The sequence below is a fragment of the Saccoglossus kowalevskii genome, chromosome 2 (assembly GCF_978046115.1).
Source record: "Saccoglossus kowalevskii chromosome 2, keSacKowa6.1, whole genome shotgun sequence".
NCBI classification, from domain to species: Eukaryota; Metazoa; Hemichordata; class Enteropneusta; family Harrimaniidae; genus Saccoglossus; species Saccoglossus kowalevskii.
This window is the reverse complement of record NC_140642.1, coordinates 14,890,443-14,913,275: the sequence shown is the minus strand read 5'-3', so window position 1 is coordinate 14,913,275 and position 22,833 is coordinate 14,890,443. Positions and strand designations below refer to the sequence as shown.

The window sequence follows — 22,833 nt, the reverse complement described above, 5'->3', positions numbered from 1 at the left end:
TTGTGGCCCTGGATTAGTTTCAATATCTCTAATAAGGACAAGATTACTTCTCATACGACAATGATACAAATAAAGTGCAAAAATCCAGAAGAATATTATCAAGTTTTTATTATCATACATTAATATTAAACATAGTTGAACTCTGATGACCTTGCCCTTTGTTATATGATATAATTCCCTTTATCATAGTTTGTTTCAATGTAAATATGCATTGTCATAATTAATTTTGAATACAAACGAGTTTTGGGGTTGAACCAACAGTGGGGAATCAGTCTACCGAATGTCCTTAAAAGATGTAAATATCTTACAAAAACATTGGTGCCTTATTTGTTTAATTATTTTAAGGAACATAATTTCCAGCTTTATTGAAAGTAATTGAGATATTTTAGAATAAAAACAAATGTCTCATTGCAAAAAAAAGTGCTGCATTTAGATGTGAATAGATTCATAAAACATGCAAGATAACAGAAAAATTTAGCTGGCTTTAGTTCAAGTATTTTGTAGAGGTGTCTGTCAAAAATGAATGATTCACTGAGACAAATATGAACTGCCTCATTGTGTGACTACTGTATTATATGAAAAGTAAAAAAACACCCTTTATGAATAGCTATCTTGTTGCAAGCTCTGCTTTGTATGCAAATCAACTTAAATAGTTGGTGTCCAGTGGAGGGAGAAGTCAACAGTACTGTTGCCTCCTGAGAAACTACATCTTCAAACACTGCAATCACTGAAGTGCGTTTTTAAACTAGTATTATAAAAACTATCATTCTGTTCTAATAGCTGAAACAAATTCCTGTGAGTTTTCATTTGTCGAATGAACTGTTTGTCAAATACAGAATACATATAATTTAGAATAATTTTCTTTTTAAAATGTGGATGAAATGTTTTGCTTTTAATGTATTTTTTATGTATTGTTTTTGATTTGATAACTTTTGACTAAACAGATTTTCTATCAGCTTCAGATCTTGATCAAAGTTTGGCACCCAGTTCATAGCAGTGCTTATATTGATTTTCTGACATCTTGTTTTCTGTAAAGATTTTATTGGTAGGTTTGCAAATGTGTATCAGACTGTGCAATCTCTCCATGAGTTGGTTTTGAAACCCAGTATGGAATTCTGAGATACATTAATACCAAGGATATTATTACAAGATGAATCATTTGCTTCATTGAACACATACAACAATGCATATTTCCACTGAGATCAGTGACCTTTGATGTGTATCACGAGTGATCAGTCAAGTAGAAACAGTCAAAATATTTTATCAGATTTTCTCAATTTTTGCATGATATTTTCATACAGGACATCTGTTGTTCAAACTCAGGGAAGACTTTATACTGATGAATAAGGTGACCAAGTTTGATAAAGTTTGGAATAGAATTAGTAAAGTTATTATGCACACAATAACAATTATTAACGACGACGACAACGACGACGACGATGACGACGACAACGCCGGACAAAATTTGTCCCTTAATATACCTTTCCCTTCCATCTTTGATGGTACGGGCAAGGTAACAAATCGTGTGAAATTTTATGTACAGAGAAAACACATATTTATGCTTTGGTTGACAGAATTTCTCAAAGTAAAAAAAGAGGACCTGCGAAAGCCTTGTGCAAAGAAAGATACAGTCCCAAAACACAATATCCTCAGACGAAATCGCCGCCGATTTCCTCAGCGGTTGGACTGGTGCATTCGCAATACAGTATGCCAGTTCTCTTGCGAGATGTCGTTAGTACTCGGATTTTTCCGGCAAATTTCGGCATTTGTACTAGTAAAATGTTGAAAATCACAGAAAAACACAATGAAACTTTAGCGAATCAAAAAAATACTTGGCGTGCATATGTATGGCATTGAGATATACATTTGCACCAATTTGGAAAAAAATTGGACAGAGCATATTAAAGTTATACGAGGTAAAAGACGGACGAACGGATGGACGGACAGAACCCAATCTATAAGCCTTCGGCAGACTTCGTCTGCGAAGGCTAAAAAAAAAGACACACTCAATAAATATCTTTTGAAAATGAACAGGGTACACATGCAAACTGAATGAGTTTGTATGGCAAACAGGATTAACGGTGAAATACAACACACATGCAGTAACATGTATGCATGCTACATTAGTGTGCAGGTGTAAAAATGGGTCATGACAACAATATATTTCGTAAATTCATGGTTGGTCGCCAAATTGAAACAGCATGACATCAAATACTTAAAGTTTGTCAAAAATTAAAGACAAACAACATTTTACAACCAACTGCACCTTATAACGCAAACGAAAGAGAAACTATATACACAACAATCAAAACCTATATAGAAGGATTCAAAGATATAAGGAGCAACCAAACATTACAATAATAAAAAAAAACCATAATGTACATTGAGAAGTGACAAAGTCTTTAGATATGCGTGTCTGGTTTTTTTACAGCAAAAACAATTATGTAAAATCAAAAAACAAATTCACACTAGCTTTATTGTGTTAAAGAATTCTATCGATATATTTATTTTGTACTTTATAGTAAACATTCAATAGCTGCATTTTTCTTGTAAAATGAATTTGAATTTTGACAAGTTGAATGTAAAATATAGGAAAATGGTATATTCGCTGGATTTTAATCACTGAATCATTCCTTCAGCGAAAATAGCGAAAATCAATTCCAAGCAAAAATAAAGTATTCTACAGTACATGTTTACTATATTTGAAGTGCATTGTGTAACCAAAAAAGTTCACTTCAGCTCTCCCAGGTCATTTATCATCATCTACCATATTTGCTCTATTAGCAGAACATGCATTTACGTAAATTACATATGGTCAAAATAATTTATATTTTAATGACGCAGTATACAATCAATGCAATTTTTGGTTTATATACTGTAAAATACTTTATATTGGCTGCAATTAATTTTTGCTGAATATATTGTTTGGGTGTTTTGTATGGAGTTTATTTTCACTGATTTTTTGATGAGTTGAATGTAAAAGGAAAAAGGCACATTTGCTGGATTTTATTTTTACTAAAACATCCATTCAGCAAAAATAAATTCTGAGCAAAAATTTTTTACAGTACGCTTCCGTTAGAAATGGACTTCTGATAGAGCAAATAGAATAGAGAAAACTACACACCTTTTTTAAAGAAGGCAATTTAACATTCAGGCAGGTATATTTTTGTGTAACTTGTATGTAAAATGAGTATCCAATTAATCACAGATCAATTATGTTTATCAAGTTTCTAACGTGAAGAAAAAAAAAGTTTATGGTGTAGTTTACACATTGGAACAGAGCATAGAATCACAGCAGCTGCTTTAGTGTAAATCTCAAGCACCATTCAGACATTGGCATTTTTAGGAGATGTATTTTTCTTCTCATAAAATAAATTGTTTGTACTAGTGGTATTTACGGTACCAGCCTATATTATGGATTTATTTTTTAATGTACCATATTACTTTGTTTTTCTCCTGATTGGTCACAAATATAGGAGGGAGAGATAATTTTATTTCTGCTTACTCAGCAAAAACAAAAATGGCTGTAGTAGTTCATTGTCCCCTATATCCCCCAATTTCCTGAGAGACAAATACACATTTTTGAAGTTGTCATCTTAGTTTTTGCACTGGTTTCTAAGGTGAAGACAAGTCACATATTTACAAATTTTGCCTGGTAACATGGGATGAAAAGGTTGTATATTGCTAACAATGTGAATTATTATCAATCAAAGAAAATTGTTTAAAGACAATGAGATAATATTTCACTCACACAATGCACTAACCCTGTAAAAGCTTGGATATAAAATCAGAACTTGTACTATGAGTGATAATAATATTAGTGTCCTGTGACGGGGGGGGGGGGGCAGTGAATATACATACACAAACACTAATGTGACAAAATCAGTACATATCGAATGGCGATCAGTACTAGCAACAACGGATTACTGCCAGTTATTCGTAAAATTGCTAAATTATGTATTGTGACATTGAGGCTGGTTGGTAAATACGTAAAACAAGTATTTGGTATGTAGATTGGTTGATTAAAACAATGAAGTAATGTCTTGTTACCGCTATATGAAAATGCGAGAGGTACTATATTTTCGACATCTTACCTGAGTAGGTAAACAGCACGTTCGATGTCACTTAGTTTTTCGTCAACTGTCAGTCGATCGATCTCCTCTGCGGACTGTAAATAAAAAGATACTCGTCATAGGACCACATTTGCATTATAAAGACTGACAGAAATACAAAGCCAAACTGAAAAAAACAACAGGCTGCAAACCTTGAACCCTTTCGTAATAGTTCTTTCCAAACTGAGTTCTGCAAAATTCTCAGCAAGTTGGTCAGCCCCTTCTGACCAGTCCATCGTCATCGTGCACTAGTCTCTAGCCTCCCACATATGTGATATGTGGTCGATCAGTACAAAAGGTAAAAGCGGAATAATTATTTTGTCTAAATATATTTCGGTGTCATGGTAAACAAGCTGGATCCACAGACAATCGATTACATTTTCCGATTTAACAGCGAACAGCAATACACAAACAACACGCCGCCATTCCTAAATTTAGTTACGTCACGGACTCCCGTCATGCATCGCGATCAAGAAAACGATGAGACTTCACAGCGAGATTCGAACGAGAGTTCAACTTTTAAACCGACCATACCCCTCCCGGTACCACTTACATAAAATAAAAAGAAAGTTGCGGAATTAAAGGTCACCAACAGAAACAAATGTTGTCTACATTGTAGTCATAATATATTTTAGTTATACAGAAGATAACGTAATTACAGTATTTCTAGAAATTACGCCTAAAGGATAGTTTTGAACCGCTGTAACATCGACTCATCAGATTGACAGCCGCATCAGTCACGTAAGGCTTCACGCTTTTTAAGAATTGAGGTGAACGACAATACTCCGATTCGATGCGTATTTTGTTATTACACTGTATTTATTTAATAAAATAGTGAGCGTGTTTCCTATTTTATATTATATTTTAAAATGCATAAACTTGTTTACATATTTGAAAGGTTTCATTAAATATATAATAAAAATCAAGCATTTCTCGGCTGTTTACAGATGGATTTTGTTCAAACTTGATATATACAAATTCTGGTTAACCTAAATTGATTTTCAAGGAAACAATTAATTTGTGAATCCCATAGTGTTAACGTGGATCTATGTTCTGGTGACAATTTCTAATGCAAATCGGTCAAAATACTACAACTTATATTTCGCCCTTTAGGGACAAACAAATCTATGACGTCAGGGGTGATGTGTAGTCGTTTGTCATTTTAAAAAAATATTGTTTTGGAGAGTTTTACTGTATTCTAAGTGACGAACAAATACACAACCACATACAGTTTAATTTGAACGACAATGATTTCATCGATGTACGTCATGTTGACGTCGCACAAGTAGTTAGTCACTAGACATTTGTATTGAGGTTCGTAATTTTGAAAAAAAAAAAAAAATGCTTCAGACACTAAAATGTCCAGACACATAGGATGATTTAGCAGCGTTTTAAAACATTACTATGTCAAAACTAAATAACTAACTAACTAAAAAAATAAATAAATAACTGGATAACTAAATAAATCAAAATAGAATAGTTAAATAAATAATATAAATATTACTGTTCATGGTCATCGAAATCAAGATTAGTTGCAGAGTTCGGCGAAGTTTTTAGTGCATGTGATGATATCGCGTCACGATAGCGCCACCACCGACGACAATTAGACACCTTGAATATTGGAATCACATATAATATATAGGCACAGAAATTAAAGAAGGCAATAGAAAATTGCTCATCGATATCTCATTGACTGTTGAAAATTCACGTTTTCCAGCACCACTTGTTTCTTGTTATCACAACACGTCGGAACAATCAAACAGCACACAGAAAAAAAACAGGTACGTTCATTTTAATGAGTCACAATTTAACTATTTTTCTCTGACGTTGTTTGTTTAATTGTTGATGTGGGCGTGGTTCAATAATTCAATAACTTACGCTTTTAAGTTAATATTTGACACTGTTATTTACTTGATGTTTTCCTTTATGCACGCTCTGAACGTGGTGACTGTGACGTTTGCAGTGGTAGCCATTCATCATTCAATGACGTCCAAGCAGGTCTCGTTTCCCCCATTCACAAGAAAGCCGTTCGTTTCCGTGGCCTAAACAAGCTTCCTGTATACTGTGGGAGGTATAGCCAACACACAGTTTATTTATAAGACAACGACGACGAACAACCTGATCAGAACCGGACTGTAAGAGCAATAAACAGGTAAGGCTGCATTCTGTTTGGGCTTGCATTATTTATGGGAACCGAGTCCATTCATTATAGTTCACTTAATAAGCCATGTTAACCCCATACGCTTCAGTTCAGCCTTGCATAAACGCAATACACAGGTGGGGCCAGCTTGTCCGTGACACCGGGCTCATCTCAGCATATGTAACACCTTGTAATGTGGTCGTGAAATAGTTCTCCAGTAATCAAAATATTACTTCCATCATTGTTCAACTTGCGACCTGTGTGTGTACGACGTGCTGTCGATTCGAGCTCGAGCATCCTAGTACAAGAAGCTCGACATAACTGATGGAGTCTGGCATACATCAATGTTTCGAGAGTATTTGAATGAATGTGAGAGTGCGTGTGTAAACATGTGTCGTCAACTCACGTACACACCGTAAGCCTCGTGAGTTTGGCTTCGACAACGTCGTATTTTTTTTTACGATGCTGTAAACATACTTACTATAACAGGGAGTCAAATCTGCAATTTCCATAACCATGTAGGGGTAATAAGAATCTGATTGCAATAATATTTCTTATGTACTTCAGGCGTTCCTTCTAATGACTTTCTTCGAATTATTATTCCTTCGTTTGGAATAAGATATTTCCCCCATATTTCATCGGGCGATCTAACACATCGCAATTGGACTGATTACCCAGTGTCACAATTGAGTTGTTTTCGATGCGATGGGCACGTTTACACTTGGTTTACATACTAGTAGCTACTCGCTGGTGTTGTATGGCACCGGTAACTGTAAAACTGTTGCCGCTACATCCAGTTGTAGGCAATGCATTATCTACAGAATATATAAACGCTAAAGCACGGCGTGCCACAGTGTTAGACAGTTGACTGATGATACCATGTGAGTTATGACGCGTGTTTAAAGAATCACTGTGTTAACACTGACTTAATGTGTCCATCTAATCGTCGAAGTTGTTTTTCCAGTCATGGCCTTATCTCACGGAGGACCAAAACTTGAGTCATGTCAGGTTATTTATTGTCTGTCTTCCGCAGTCAATTCCCGTCATCATCATCATTAAACTAGACTTTTATTGCGTTTAAACTATCTTCCAAAGTTGATGTCGAGATTTTATATGTTTGACATTCCCTGTCGCCAGAGCTTCCGAATTCCAATACCAAACCATCAGTATTGTTTATTTCCTAAATCATCAATAGTAATTTATCGCTTTACAAGGTGCCATGTATGCCACAGTTCGGACACGAACGTGTCACTCAAATTTGAATACTAGTCTGTAAAAAACATACACATTTAAGATTAATAGTCACATACAAAATAACTAACACTCAACTGACAGATGATAGGGTCAAAATAGATTATCTTCTCACATTCGCTCCATCATTGACAGTTTAGTCCGTTTTTTATAGTCACATTGTTTACGCGTTTATGATAAACGATGCAATTGAAATTGAGAAAATGTGGACCTACGGGAGGAAGGGAGGGAGGGGGTTGCATGGAAGAATGTCGGAGTATGAGATAATCACTAATTCAACCAAAATGCATTAACATACCATGAATAAAGACATCCATATTTACCATTCTTCATCAGTTGCGCGTATGACTGTACGCAGAGTTAATAGCTTATGACGAGTACTGGTAATTTGTACAGGGTGAACGAGAGTCTGTAAATGCTCGGTAGCTTTTGTAATAATCGAATACAGCCACTTGATTTTTCTCTATTTCAAGTTGGCGTTTTATATTAGAAGCAGTGCTGTACATATGTGTTTGTAATTTCGCGGTATCGACGCACACATTAGCACTAAACTACTACAATGAAAGCCCATTTTCCCCTTGATCAATTGGTTGTCTCGTATCATGCATGACCTGCCTAGTTTTGGTGACAGAATTCCAGACGTGTTATTTTTGTGTGGATAACGTACATAATTGTTAGTCTTACCACTGCCGATGGTGTCAAATACCCCCCCCCCCCGTTATCAAGTCTATTACCAGAATTCTTTTCCTCATAGCTGTTAAGCTGTACATACATACACAAAATAATAAATGCCCGATGACGAGTCAGCTGTATATAAAACATTAATGCGTGGTGTTGTGGGTGCTGTTGTGATGTGGCTCAAAGGGGAATTTCGGGGATTACTCGCGCCTGCTTCCGTTTTCGCAGTGTGGTGTTAAAATGCCAGCATGATGCAAACATGACACTGTGGTTGTTCTTGTAACGTCTTCGACCACTGTTGCGCTGTAAAAAAAAACAAAAAAAAAAACGTTTACTCTCATTTCTAAAGACCTTTCAGTGATTTAAATGGAATTTCATTCAACCAGTACAGTTATCTTTTCGATACGAGACACTTTTTGTGTAGATATAACGGCATTCCAGTAGATTAATTATTAAAACTGTTCAACTAGCATTAGTAGATATATTTTTCCCGCGTGTGTTGTGGACGTGCCACCAAATAATCTTTTCCTAAACCGCATGTTTATAAATTGTGGTATATTCGACTATCACACATAGTGACAAAGCGATTGCTAATTAATCAATGTCGCGTATACGTAACAGAGAACGGGAAACTCATTAACGAAAGTCCCATATGCAAGATTGGCTCGATGGTTCTAAAATCTGCTGAGAGTCTATAATGTTTCTTTTAATGACACTGAAATAGATATAATACTCGGGGGACTTAATATGAAATCCGTCGACGAAAAGAAAAAAAAGATTTATTATTAGACGTGATCATTATGGTGTGCGTTATTACCATCGACGAGTATTAATAATTTAATGGTGACTGTTATTTGGGACAAATCTTCTGTACGTCCTGTCGTATTAAAATCTGCTAGAGCTGTTGTAATCAGTCGGTAGTTTTGTCGTATTAGTCTATATTTAAAAGATATAGAAAATCTACTAGATCAATGTGTGGTTTATTTTAAGGCCGGCGTCGTTTAGAAATCGTCTAAGGTGCAGCTTATATAGTAGGATTCCACGTGCGGGTTTTTTAACGGCAGAAAATTAGCTAGAAAATTGAAAATAAATGAATTATAGAGGCACAGTTTGCGGCGCTCGCGAAGTCGGTGATGACTGTTGGAAGTTAACAGGTAAATGTGTTTTGCCTGCCTGTACTGCCCAGGGCAATTCTCGTATCTTATACGTCGACAAAGTGAGTGTAATATGTTCCATGGAAAAGGATATGAATTCTGTATTAGGCAGAGAATACACTGGGGAAACCCGCTGTGTTGTTACCACCTGAGTGGCATCCATTCATTTATTATGAGTTAATTTTAGCAGAGCTCAGATCACGTTGCTTACTACTATGATTTGTATAACCGGCAATATGAATTGTGCTCGGTGATGTCATTGCAGGTGTGGGTCACCGTACGTCATTTTTTTCTATCTATGTGCGCGTCTACTTCGTTTTCCAATAGAGACAGTTAACGCCGAGTTAACGCTCAAGACTGCGATGAAATGGTCGCCCACGCGTAGGTGGAAACCTTTGTCAAGTTTGTGGACAATTTTTTTTCATGTGAACTGTAGGAAATTATTTATTGATAACAACATTAATCTTGAAATATGAAAATAAATTAACAGAAAAAAAGGTCAGGACAAAATCCAATTTATTCCAAGTTGGTGATTGTATAATTATTATATATTTATGCACGACTTGCCCCGAGTTGGCACGCAAGGCAACACTAAAAAAAGGTTCAGTTATGTTCGTAAATAGTCAAGACTTGTGGGTTTAAAATGTATTAATAACCCCAGTGGTTAGGGGTTTTCATATAACAATTAGAGCGCGTCTGAGCCACTTTACGCACTTGCTGAATAAACATAGGACACGTCAATCGCCAGTGCCGTCCAAAGTGAAAATGACAGGTACATTACTGTGTATTGTGATCGCTCTAGTTTCGCAAAGATGCCAACTCATATATTTGTCACCAGCAATTCAACGGAGATGAGATAAAACCGCAATCGTGCTTCTACCCACGCCGCATCCCACTGGGAAATTGCTATCGATAAATAAATGCAAGTGTCAGTGGAAAATTGTATTTTTAGAGAGGTTAATTAATGCTTACTGAAGACTTATTGCTAGAATCGACTCATGTCAAGAATATTTGAACATTTCATCACTTTCTTGCTAGCAACTAGAGTTTTGCTGTAGAAGTTTACTCATCCCCTTTAAGAAATTGGGTTATTAGAATTGAAATTGATTTCACCCTGAAGATAATTTGTTCAGTGTTTTGTTCTATTTTAATGCCGCTAGCGAGGTCTATAAATTAACAAAAAGGTGATATAATATCTGGAATCCACAGGGCATAGCATCCAATCTATACATGTGTGTATACATAATGTGCGCATCAATTTTCGTGTCTTTAACTTTAAAATCTACCCGGCAAGGTAAATTAACCTTTTAGCTTTATAGGTGGGATCTAAGGTTTCCTCGTCACGCTCAGATAGAATCAATTTAAATGCGAGAAGAGATCCGTATGTTAATATTAAAAATACAAGACTATATTTCAACGTTGATCTGGTCAACAAACAAGGCGATCAATTAAAGAGCAGACCTTTTTTCATCAATATTTGACAAACAAAATGTCTACACCTTTATGTCTTTCTATGTCTCAGTGACTTATTTAACATGTATATATGCCGATACTTTATACGTTAAGCTATTGCGCGCAACGTTACTCTACAACTCCCAAATTACTACTCATATGTAACTGTTGTTCATCTTCATCTTCGATGCGTTCGGAAGGAGACTTCGGCGTCGGCACTTTATCCTCGACACTCCTCACGTGTTTACTGAATTTTAAAATTCTAAACTCTCACCTAGTCTCGTTATAATTGGTAGCGGCATCACCGTACCAATGTAATGTGACTGTAACTCGTGTAGATATAGTACTACGCATTGACGCGTACATGTGTTAGGTAGTATAAGAAATGTAACATAAACCTATGTGCCGATCTGCTTGCGACAATTACATGTCGATTGCATCTCACATTAAACATTCATCTGCATTGACCTCACACCCATAATATATTCATGTATACATAAATAACCCAAACTGTAATTAGTGCACAGTATTGTCGACTGAGATTGAAGTTATAGTGTTCTGGGGCCAAAAAATATACTCGTACATCCTTGTTTCAATGGCCAATCACCATGCTGGGAGCACGTTGTATCTTTGAGTCTACACCATGCATCCACGCATCTACATATGTTCCTTAATGTTAGGTAAACTCACGTAATACCACGTGAGTCAGTGCCCTTCAGCTATGACCGTACTTCCAAATGTCATCTGCTGACATACCCAGAGTTGAGTGTACGAGAAAGTCAAAGTAAAAAATCAAATATCCCCAACCTGACGAATATCTATGCAGTCTATTTTCGTTTACAGCAAAAATAACCGAAAGGCAATGATAACGTATGGATACATTGTAAGAGCAATGAAAAGTTAGTCGTTCATGGTAATTCGGAACGCATTATTCAAGTCGCATTTAACGTCTAAATGTTCGAAATAGAACCCACGCCAAAGCAACCATTCATTAATTAGATGGTCGGCAATGACTGTCCTTGGATGACAGCGTTTCCTGGGAAACACTTTGATTTCCTCACTGTTTCATCGTGCATGTGGCACTCGTCGCGTCAAACTCACCAATCAGTGTGTCCTCCCTACCCCACCCCCAATTTAGGACACGGACAACTGTGCGTCAAGCAAGTGTGACTTGACGAATGTTTATACTGTAAATTACGTGTGAAAGTACTCAGTTGAAACGAGAACATCTATCATAGCGTAGCTGTTGAAATCGTAGATACAATCTTACTAGCTATGATCTAGAATACTAATCCGCACGCTTCTTATATATAAGACACTTCTTCATCCGATACAATGTGATTACAATACTCAAATCATTTCATTTTTCTCATCAGTGGTTTATACAAATATTTGCATGGATGCACAATACGTCGCAAAACTTGTGAAGATTTGGGCAAAAGACGTGAACACGTAAAAAGTGCCCAGAATTGTTTGAAACAAAAATGCGCTAGTTACCTTTTCCCATGGAGGTAAACTTTATTTTGCCAAACTGTTCCACCTAATAGGTTTTAGAAAAATTGATTGATGCATGTTAAATTATTATTGATGAAAGGAAATCTTTAATTTGGACGGCGCGTCTCTATGTCAGGAAAGCATTTCCGCCGTGAAGGTTAATTAATTTTAATTACCATATATAATCACATCATAGTAGCATTATGCGTTTCCCCCTGCTGAGAGGTTTTCAAATCCTCCTTTTGCTTCTAGAAAAATAGAGCACAATTTGTAAGCCAGTTTTAATCACCTGTGCTAGCATTGTGTTTCGCCCTCCCATCCGATTCGAAATGTACATTATACATTTTGCGCATGGTTTCGGTAAGTGCCATTGATTCGTGTAACACACGGTTTGCAAGAGTCTCTTGCCAATGCTGTACACTAACTTGATGAACGCATTCATACCATTCCAATACTAAATGACTCATAAGAAATTATGCTATAATGACGAGCAATAATCCAAAGCGCAAATTTGCTATGGTATTAAACTATCGGATTCCATGATTTGCTTGCATTCTCTATTTCGATTACAGATCTCCACAATGATTAGTGCTTGTATTGTGAACCATGATTACAGCTTTTGACGTTTTCTGTATAAATGGGGTTCATACGATCAGCTACACAATAAGAAGCTCAACCTTCGTGTTTGATTATCTACCTTCACGTACAGTCCGGTCATATTGTTTTATAAGATAGCCCCAATTCCCCTACCGTGATAGACTTCTTTAAGTAACGTGACACTTCTTAAATTTAACCCGTTCTATGCGACTGAATGAAATATTCCGAAATTACCGAGATGTACAAATCGGAATGTAGCATATATTTATGGATTTATTGCTTTACTCAATACACGAGCATTCAGCAATCTTCGGCCACTCAGAACTCGTTTGCATGAAGGACACTTTTCCGGTTTCTGAAATAAAAGTTGATAACACGTGTTTTTTGTTGTTGATCATTATGTACATGTTATTCCGCAGATATTTATTTATATTTATTTATTTTTGGTAGTTTCTTACAACTTTTTTTTTTAAAACTAGAGAGCTTTCATTTTGCAATCATGGGTAAATACCGAGTGCTGTGAATACTGTTAGAATTCTCTGGCGCAACACCTAACTATAATCCGAGATTCAAATTGCCGTTATTAACGAAAATTCCATTTAAATATAATCTGACTTTGCTTTAATACTATACTTACCAAATGCCCACAAACATTCATTTTGTTGATTTTACAATGTAACTGACATATCCGCTCAGTTTATTATAACTAAATATAGCAGTTTTTTATACAACATTTCAATAAAAAAAAATGTCGTTTCAACTAATCACGTATTAATCCATTCACGTCATGTTATATCGTATCTTGTCCAATATACGGTAAAGATGAATTTGAAACGTGTGTAGGCGTCTCTATTTATAACCAAAGCATATGCAAATGCGACAGTATCACGAACTACATTTCGGCTGTCGGTATCACTTGTAAGTATATAGCGGTGATTACGGACGGCTGAGGATCGTGAAAGTATTAGAGTTGGAAATATTACTCATCTGGAGGTGGGGATAACAGAGACGTGTTCACGGGATCTTAGTGTATTTCATCAGTACGCGACACACTTATGTTACGTCATAGTCATTCATCTCCTTCGCCACATGTCACGTGATTGATGACGTCAGCAACCCTACCAATTACGTTAATGCTGATTAACCATGGTCCGTTTCACTGTGGGCATTTTTTTCGCTTCCAGGAAACAGTGATGCCGATTGGCTAATCGATGATGAGAATGCATGCGTCATGTCTGGGTAGCCGTTAATAGTTGGCCACCAATGACGCAAACCTTTGGCATTTAAACTCAAAGTAACTTGGACAATACTATATCTTGTGAATGGCTGCCTAATTACAACTTTTCTATGGGATTTTCTGCAAATAACTTCGTCTGTTTTTATTGGTACTTTAAACATAATCACTGTCAATCAGAACATCTCTAGACGGAACTTTAAGCAGTGAGAAAACAGGCGATAATCATTCAACTATTTTGTGTTTTGAAGTATTGCTTCATTACATACATATATTTTATCTCTCAAAAACCGTTTTTTCTTCTTCTTATTTATCTATCACAGGTCAAGGGGAATACGGTGCATTTTGGCGTCGTGAATAATTGGTTGGATACAATTAGGATGAAAGTCCAAGATATTATTGGATTACTGGTTATATTAACTTTATCGGTAATGATATGGAGTGCAGAAGCTAACAATGTTCCCTATTGGCAGCGGCCAGGCTGCCATTTAGTAGGTGAGTAATGTGAGCGTCAGATTTTATTAGTGCGCATCATCCCTAAACGAATCTCGGCGCTGTCACCATGTGACAGGACTCATATCACGTGACACCCTCCCGAATTGTATATACATGTATATACCAAGAGACCAAGCGCGGATTTTAAAGTGACTCGGGGCACTTCATAAATAACATTTAATTTAAAGTGCGGGATCATGACCCACGGCGTTTTAAATCTCCCTAAAGCCGTATCTTTTATCTTCATGTACCCACAGAACCATGGGAATTGATAGCCTTTGCGATTCACGTTGTTTCTCTTATCGTTGTCAGAAAATACCGCGCTCTCTTTGTCAGTTGTGGAAATATGTACTTGGACTAATGATAATTAGTCGCACTTAATCTTCTGCGCTACAATATTGTCTACTAACCATAGGTTGAACATATTTGTTTTGTTGAGTATATTGACTCTATAGTGTAGACACCCTAATGCTCGCTGGTTTTCCGGTCATTATATGGATATAAATGGATTATATGGATCTTTCTTTGTAGGGGAGATTTTAATTTTAATTTGTTCAATCTCGTTGTCATTGGGCAAAATTTCATTAAGAGCAAGTTCAAAAATATGATAGGCTAACCGCAAATCATCACAGAAAATCAATTGATAGTTGGAGCAGCCATTGAGAATCCTTAAAACTGGCTTTCCGGAGCTCACGTGAAGAATAAAACAACGATCCCCCTTTGTATAGCTCTCTTCATTGATTGTTGATAGGGTTATTAGCAAATTGGTTCTGTAGGTCGAATTAAAGGCCGCCATTCGACTGTAATATTTATAATCACATTATTATCAATATATACTCATAGGGCAATATACCATGATATATTAGTTTGGGTAATTGCATTAATAATATTAATTAATTATGCAATGTTTTTTATAGGATATGTTAAAACAGTTCGAGTTCCAGGCTGCCATGAAGAAGAAGTAAGGATGAATGCGTGTCGTGGTTATTGTACTTCATACTCATACCTATCATCTCCAGCTACCTTAGAAGCATCGGGAGGAACTCATATTTTCACAGCCAAAGGCTCATGTTGTACTATTGATGAAACACATAACGTAAGTATGAAGAGGTTATTATATGTTACTTTGTAGAAAGCAACACGTGCTTAGCCGTCTTGTACTGTGGTATGTAGTAAATATTACTCTAGTTTAATATCAGCGTATTATCTCTGTCCCTTTATGTCAAGGCAGTGTTATTCTTTATAACATGCCCACGGCCACTCTGTGTACAAATATACTCTGTTCTTTTATGTCAAGGAAACAGTGTTATAATGAACACCAATTCCACGCCATTCTGTATTACAAATATAGTCTGTCCATTCTGTATTACAAATATAGTCTGTCCATTCTGTATTACAAATATAGTCTGTCCTTTTATGCCAAGGAAACAGTGTCATAATGTACACAGATTCCACGCCATTCTGTATTACAAATATAGTCTGTCCTTTCTGTATTACAAATATAGTCTGTCCATTCTGTATTACAAATATAGTCTGTCCTTTTATGCCAAGGAAACAGTGTCATAATGTACACAGATTCCACGCCATTCTGTATTACAAATATAGTCTGTCCATTCTGTATTACAAATATAGTCTGTCCATTATGTATTACAAATATAGTCTGTCCTTTTATGTCAAGGAAACAGTGTCATAATGAACACCAATTCCACGCCATTCTGTATTACAAATATAGTCTGTCCATTATGTATTACAAATATAGTTTGTCCTTTTATGTCAAGGAAACAGTGTCATAATGAACACCAATTCCACGCCATTCTGTATTACAAATATAGTCTGTCCATTCTGTATTACAAATATAGTCTGTCCATTATGTATTACAAATATAGTTTGTCCTTTTATGTCAAGGAAACAGTGTCATAATGAACACCAATTCCACGCCATTCTGTATTACAAATATAGTCTGTCCATTCTGTATTACAAATATAGTCTGTCCATTCTGTATTACAAATATAGTCTGTCCATTATGTATTACAAATATAGTCTGTCCATTCTGTATTACAAATATAGTATGTCCATTCTGTATTACAAATATAGTCTGTCCATTCTGTATTACAAATATAGTATGTCCATTCTGTATTATAAATATAGTCTGTCCTTTTATGTCAAGGAAACAGTGTCATAATGAACACCAATTCCACGCCATTCTGTATTACAAATATAGTCTGTCCATTCTGTATTACAAATATAGTCTGTCCATTATGTATTACAAATATAGTATGTCCATTCTGTATTACAAATATAGTCTGTCCATTATGTATTACAAATATAGTCTGTCCATTTTATGCCAAGGAAACAGTGTCATAATGTACATCAATTCCACGCCATTCTGTATTACAAATATAGTCTTCCATTCTGTATTACAAATATAGTCTGTCCATTCTGTATTACAAATATAGTCTGTCCATTATGTATTACAAATATAGTCTGTCCTTTTATGCCAAGGAAACAGTGTCATAATGAACACCAATTCCACGCCATTCTGTATTACAAATATAGTCTGTCCATTCTGTATTATAAATATAGTCTGTCCTTTTATGTCAAGGAAACAGTGTCATAATGAACACCAATTCCACGCCATTCTGTATTACAAATATAGTCTGTCCATTCTGTATTACAAATATAGTATGTCCATTCTGTATTACAAATATAGTCTGTCCATTATGTATTACAAATATAGTCTGTCCTTTTATGCCAAGGAAACAGTGTCATAATGTACACCAATTCCACGCCATTCTGTATTACAAATATAGTCTGTCCATTCTGTATTACAAATATAGTCTGTCCATTCTGTATTACAAATATAGTCTGTCCATTCTGTATTACAAATATAGTCTGTCCATTATGTATTACAAATATAGTCTGTCCTTTATGCCAAGGAAACAGTGTCATAATGAACACCAATTCCACGCCATTCTGTATTACAAATATAGTCTGTCCATTCTGTATTATAAATATAGTCTGTCCTTTTATGCCAAGGAAACAGTGTCATAATGTACACCAATTCCACGCCATTCTGTATTACAAATATAGTCTGTCTTTTTATGTCAAGGAAACAGTGTTATAATGAACACCAATTCCACGCCATTCTGTATTACAAATATAGTCTGTCCATTCTGTATTACAATATAGTCTGTCCATTCTGTATTATAAATATAGTCTGTCCATTCTGTATTACAAATATAGTCTGTCCTTTTTTGTCAAGGAAACAGGGTCGTAATGTACACAGATTCCACGCCATTCTCTATTACAAATATGGTCTGTCCATTCTGTATTACAAATATGGTCTGTTAATTCTGTATTACAAATATATTCTGTTCATTCTCCTGGGAAGTAGAATGCCTGTTCAGGCAATTTTGTCTACAAATATGGTATGTCCCTTCAATTTAGTGTCGTGCTGTATTCCAAGTCCATGCCATTCTGCCTACAAATATGGTTTGTTCTTTCTTTTTAAATCAGTGTAATTCAGTCCTTGTCATATGACATATTCCTTCTTCCTACTTGTGTCATTCTTTATAGCTAATAATAGCCACAATTGTGTCACGATGGCATTGTTCTGCATATCACACCGATGTAATTCCAAATTAACGGACAGAGACATTCCGAATTACAAGGCATCCTATTTCTTCTTGCCTTGGTGGTATTATATCATGTCAAAGTAAGGTCGCGCTGAATCTTACCTCATTGTTGTTTGTCTTGTCAAAATTGTGTATGGCTCATTGCAAAAAGAGGCATCATGCATGCCAAGACAGTACAAAGTCGGAACATTTCCGGTGCGTTGTGCCATGGACTTATTATTTTTTGACTTTCTTTCAATTTTATTCTTCATGTTGGTTGTAGTCATTTTTGTCACAGTGCTGTATCATTTTGTATGTCAGAAAACTGGGTTTCCGGAGCTCACATACTCAAAGTTCTACATATAAAAAGGTCTCGTTCTGAAACACAAGGCTATGTCATTTTGTATGTCATTGTTCAACATATGAAAACAGTCTCGTTCTGAAACACAGTGCTATGTCATTTTGTATGCCAGAACCATGCCATTGTTCTACATATGAAAACAGTCTCGTTCTGAAACACAGTTCTGTGTCATTTTGTATGTCAGAATCATGCCATTGTTCTACATATGAAAACAGTCTCGTTCTGAAACACAGTGCTGTGTCATTTTGTATGTCAGAATCATGCCAATGTTCTACATATGAAACCGTCTCGTTCTGAAACACAAGGCTGTGTCATTTTGTATGTCATTGTTCTACATATGAAAACAGTGTCGTTCTGAAACACAGTGCTGTGTCATTTTGTATGTCATTGTTCTGCATATGAAAACAGTCTCGTTCTGAAACACAATACTGTGTCATTTTGTATGCCAGAACCATGCCATTGTTCTACATATGAAAACAGTCTCGTTCTAAAACACAAGGCTGTCATTGTGTATGTCATTGCTCTACATATGAAAAAAGTCTCGTTCTGAAACACAGTACTGTGTCATTGTGTATGTCATTGTTCTACATATGAAAACAGTGTCGTTCTGAAACAGTGCTGTGTCATTTTGTATGTCATTGCACTACATATGAAAACAGTCTCGTTCTGAAACACAGTGCTGTGTCATTTTGTATGACATTGTTCTACATATGAAAACAGTGTCGTTCTGAAACAGTGCTGTGTCATTTTGTATGTCATTGTTCTACATATGAAAACAGTGTCGTTCTGAAACACAGTGCTGTGTCATTTTGTATGTCATTGTTCTACATATGAAAACAGTGTCGTTCTGAAACACAGTGCTGTTTCATTTTGTATGTCATTGTTCTACATATGAAAACAGTGTCGTTCTGAAACACAGCGCTGTGTCATTTTGTATGTCATTGTTCTACATATGAAAACAGTGTCGTTCTGAAACACAGTGCTGTGTCATTTTGTATGTCATTGTTCTACATATAAAAACAGTGTCGTTCTGAAACACAGTGCTGTGTCATTTTTTATGTCATTGTTCTACATATGAAAACAGTGTCGTTCTGAAACACAGTGCTGTGTCATTTTGTATGTCATTGTTCTACATATGAAAACAGTGTCGTTCTGAAACACAGTGCTGTTTCATTTTGTATGTCATTGTTCTACATATGAAAACAGTGTCGTTCTGAAACACAGCGCTGTGTCATTTTGTATGTCATTGTTCTACATATGAAAACAGTGTCGTTCTGAAACACAGTGCTGTGTCATTTTGTATGTCATTGTTCTACATATAAAAACAGTGTCGTTCTGAAACAGTGCTGTGTCATTTTGTATGTCATTGCTCTACATATGAAAACAGTCTCGTTCTGAAACACAGTGCTGTGTCATTTTGTATGTCAGAACCATGCCATTATTCTACATATGAAAACAGTTTCATTCTGAAAGACAGTGCTGTGTCATTTTGTATGTTATTGTTCTACATGTGAAAACAGTCTCGTTCTGAAACACAGTGCTGTGTCATTTTGTATGTCATTGTTCTACATATGAAAACAGTATCGTTCTGAAACAGTGCTGTGTCATTTTGTATATCATTGCTCTACATATGAAAACAGTCTCGTTCTGAAACACAGTGCTGTGTCATTTTGTATGTCAGAACCATGCCATTATTCTACATATGAAAACAGTTTCATTCTGAAACACAAGGCTGTGTCATTTTGTATGTCATTGTTCTACATGTGAAAACAGTCTCGTTCTGAAACACAATGCTGTGTTATTTTATATGTTATTGTTCTACATGTGAAAACAGTCTCGTTCTGAAACACAGTGCTGTGTCATTTTGTATGTCAGAACCATGCCATTATTCTACATATGAAAACAATTTCATTCTGAAACACAATGCTGTGTCATTTTGTATGTTATTGTTCTACATGTGAAAACAGTCTCGTTCTGAAACACAATGCTGTGTTATTTTGTATGTTATTGTTCTACATGTGAAAACAGTCTCGTTCTGAAACACAGTGCTGTGTCATTTTGTATGTCAGAACCATGCCGTTGTTCTACATATGAAAACAGTCTCGTTCTGAAACACAGTGCTGTGTCATTTTGTATGTCAGAACCATGCCATTGTTCTACATATGAAAACAGTCTCGTTCTGAAACACAGTGCTGTGTAGTTTTGTATGTCAGAACCATGCCATTGTTCTACATATGAAAACAGTCGCGTCCTGAAACAGAGAGCTATGTCATTTTGTATACCAAAATTACGTCATGATTCTTCATGTGAAAGCAGTCTCGTTCTGGGACAGTTTGTTCTGTTCAATTCTGGTAGAAACAGGGTTACATGTCGATAATAATGATTGTTTTCACACATTTTAATAGATATCAAAAACTAAAATTAAATTATTCAATATATACATATATTTATATGTTATACATATTCGTGAAATATAACAATATTGTGTTCATAATCAAAATGTGAAAAACCATCATCGACTACCTAGTCACGATAACAACTCGGGGTATAATATTGAAAATCAAAACACCACCTGATGCGCAACAAATTCAGTATATTGCCTTATAGCGCCGACCTTTTATTTCTTCTATTAAAAAGCCTCCCCCGATGTTTTTCTATATCTATATAAAATAGCTTATAACAATTACTGAACTCTCATTCCATTTCTAAACCCATAATTGTTTGGCAACAAATTGGAACTTCCTTCTAGAAATGCTAAGCCTTTCACAGTAACCTCCAAACGGATTCGTTTCATTCGCAGCAGATTACCAGCTCCGGGTTTGCCGGAGTTCAGCCAATTTATCTCAAACACGTCGCTATAGTTTCAAGGAAATCACGTCATCCAGACGGGAAAATGTATATTTGATATACTAACATTAATTTTATTTGTGTTTTTTTTGTAGGTTGCCGTCACGCTACAATGTCAGAATGGAAAAGTTTACCGAGACGTGTTCAAGTCTGCAAAATCCTGTGTTTGCGGTATTTGTGATCGAGATTAGCAGACACTAGTATAATAATTTGTCTAACTGCATTGTATATACTCGCGCCCCAGGTCTTAATAATGCGCATAGCATTACATATGTGTGCAATGTGAATATAGTTGAATACTAGTAGTCACATGCGTGGAATGAGTGTACATAACACCCACAAATACAATGTAGTAGACATTTGATATGTCCATATAAGGTTAAGATTTTACCTTATATGGACATGTTTACGTAGAACTTATGCAAAACCTGTACCCGTGAATCTGAGCTGACACAAATATCTCAGTTACGTGATAAATGATTTAGAGCTAACCCACATTACTGCCAGCACGTGTTGAAATAGAAATATAGCGACACGGCACTCGCGAAGCACAAAAAACATTATATTTTTGTCTTACTACTACTTAAAGAGGTTTTAAGCAAATGAATGGATTAATTTTCAAAGAAGTGTTTAACTTTAGAATGTAATATGCTTATGTGTTTCACTATTGTAATACACAAACAACTGTTGGGATATTTATTATCGTTTCGTTTCTTATTATTGATTAAGTCCACTAGGGATCCATATTGTTCAGCTTCTTTACGTAAGACAAGTCTTTACAGATTAGCTGTTGGAGCTGTTTCTAAAGAACATCTGCGATCATGCGTCATACCTATTAATAGAATTTATACTTTTAGTCGAAGCTTTCAATATGAGTGTCACACCCAGAGAACAATGTACTGTTTTACTCATTAAATTATGTTGAAACATTTTTGCAACTCCAATGTAACCAGAGTGGAGTCCGTTTATTTTTACTCGTCCTGACCATAGAGTCGCCATATGCTCAATGAATAATTTATTTCTTCATATGCTCGGTTTTGTGATACTGGAATGATGGCCAGTTTATATGATTATTGTTGTAATAAAATTCAAAACATTTTCTCGTAATCTTGCCCTCTTATTTTTGTCGGGACTTGAATATTATATTGATTTTTTAATCACGTTAAGATATGTATTAATAATGGTTGGATATTTTAATATTATTATAATACAATTATACCAATTCCCATACGCACATTTTGAAGAAAGAAAATGTCATGAGAGCAAAAAATCACTAAAAAGAAAGATACGACACTACTTTTGTTTATTCCTTACACTTCTCTTTCATACATACGTGTTCACATAACACGTGCTTACACGTGTCTTACTTTAAACTATTGGGATGGAATTTCATCAATTTTGCAG

General features: G+C 35.6%; 2 protein-coding genes across 8 annotated transcripts in view; one reads left to right on the top strand and one right to left on the bottom strand.

Moving 5' to 3' along the window:
- LOC100370420 (serine/threonine-protein phosphatase 4 regulatory subunit 4) overlaps positions 1-4,571 on the bottom strand; it is a 64,747-nt gene extending 60,176 nt beyond the window's left edge. For all 5 annotated transcript variants that reach the window (XM_078011837.2, XM_085491946.1, XM_085491949.1 and 2 more), the window contains exons 1-2: positions 4,265-4,571; positions 4,095-4,168 (exon numbers count right to left, since the gene is read on the bottom strand). In XM_078011837.2, coding sequence (XP_077867963.1) covers positions 4,095-4,168; positions 4,265-4,354 — 164 coding nt within the window. In that variant the 5' untranslated portion in view covers positions 4,355-4,571. The remainder of the gene's footprint in view (positions 1-4,094; positions 4,169-4,264) is intronic.
- Positions 4,572-5,702: 1,131 nt separating this feature from the next.
- LOC144357813 (thyrostimulin alpha-2 subunit-like) lies at positions 5,703-22,536 on the top strand. Of its 3 annotated transcripts, XM_085491957.1 has the most exons (5): positions 5,703-5,893; positions 6,076-6,264; positions 14,436-14,607; positions 15,525-15,703; positions 21,525-22,536. In XM_085491957.1, exons 3-5 carry the CDS (start codon positions 14,493-14,495, stop codon positions 21,618-21,620), a joined length of 390 nt encoding a protein of 129 aa, XP_085348083.1. In that variant the 5' UTR covers positions 5,703-5,893; positions 6,076-6,264; positions 14,436-14,492; the 3' UTR covers positions 21,621-22,536. The 3 variants fall into 3 exon arrangements, with proteins under 3 accessions (XP_085348083.1, XP_085348090.1, XP_085348087.1); XM_085491964.1 differs by lacking the exons at positions 5,703-5,893; positions 6,076-6,264 and adding an exon at positions 13,815-13,871; XM_085491961.1 differs by lacking the exons at positions 5,703-5,893; positions 6,076-6,264 and adding an exon at positions 13,850-13,918.
- The last annotated feature ends 297 nt before the right edge of the window (positions 22,537-22,833 follow it).

Bases quoted from the DNA above. Each gene is read 5' to 3' on its own strand.
- LOC144357813 (XM_085491957.1), top strand. From the start codon at position 14,493: ATGAAAGTCCAAGATATTATTGGATTACTGGTTATATTAACTTTATCG. The intron at 14,608-15,524 runs GTGAGTAATGTG...TGTTTTTTATAG, and splicing joins GCCAGGCTGCCATTTAGTAG to GATATGTTAAAACAGTTCGA. The intron at 15,704-21,524 runs GTAAGTATGAAG...TTTTTTTTGTAG, and splicing joins CTATTGATGAAACACATAAC to GTTGCCGTCACGCTACAATG.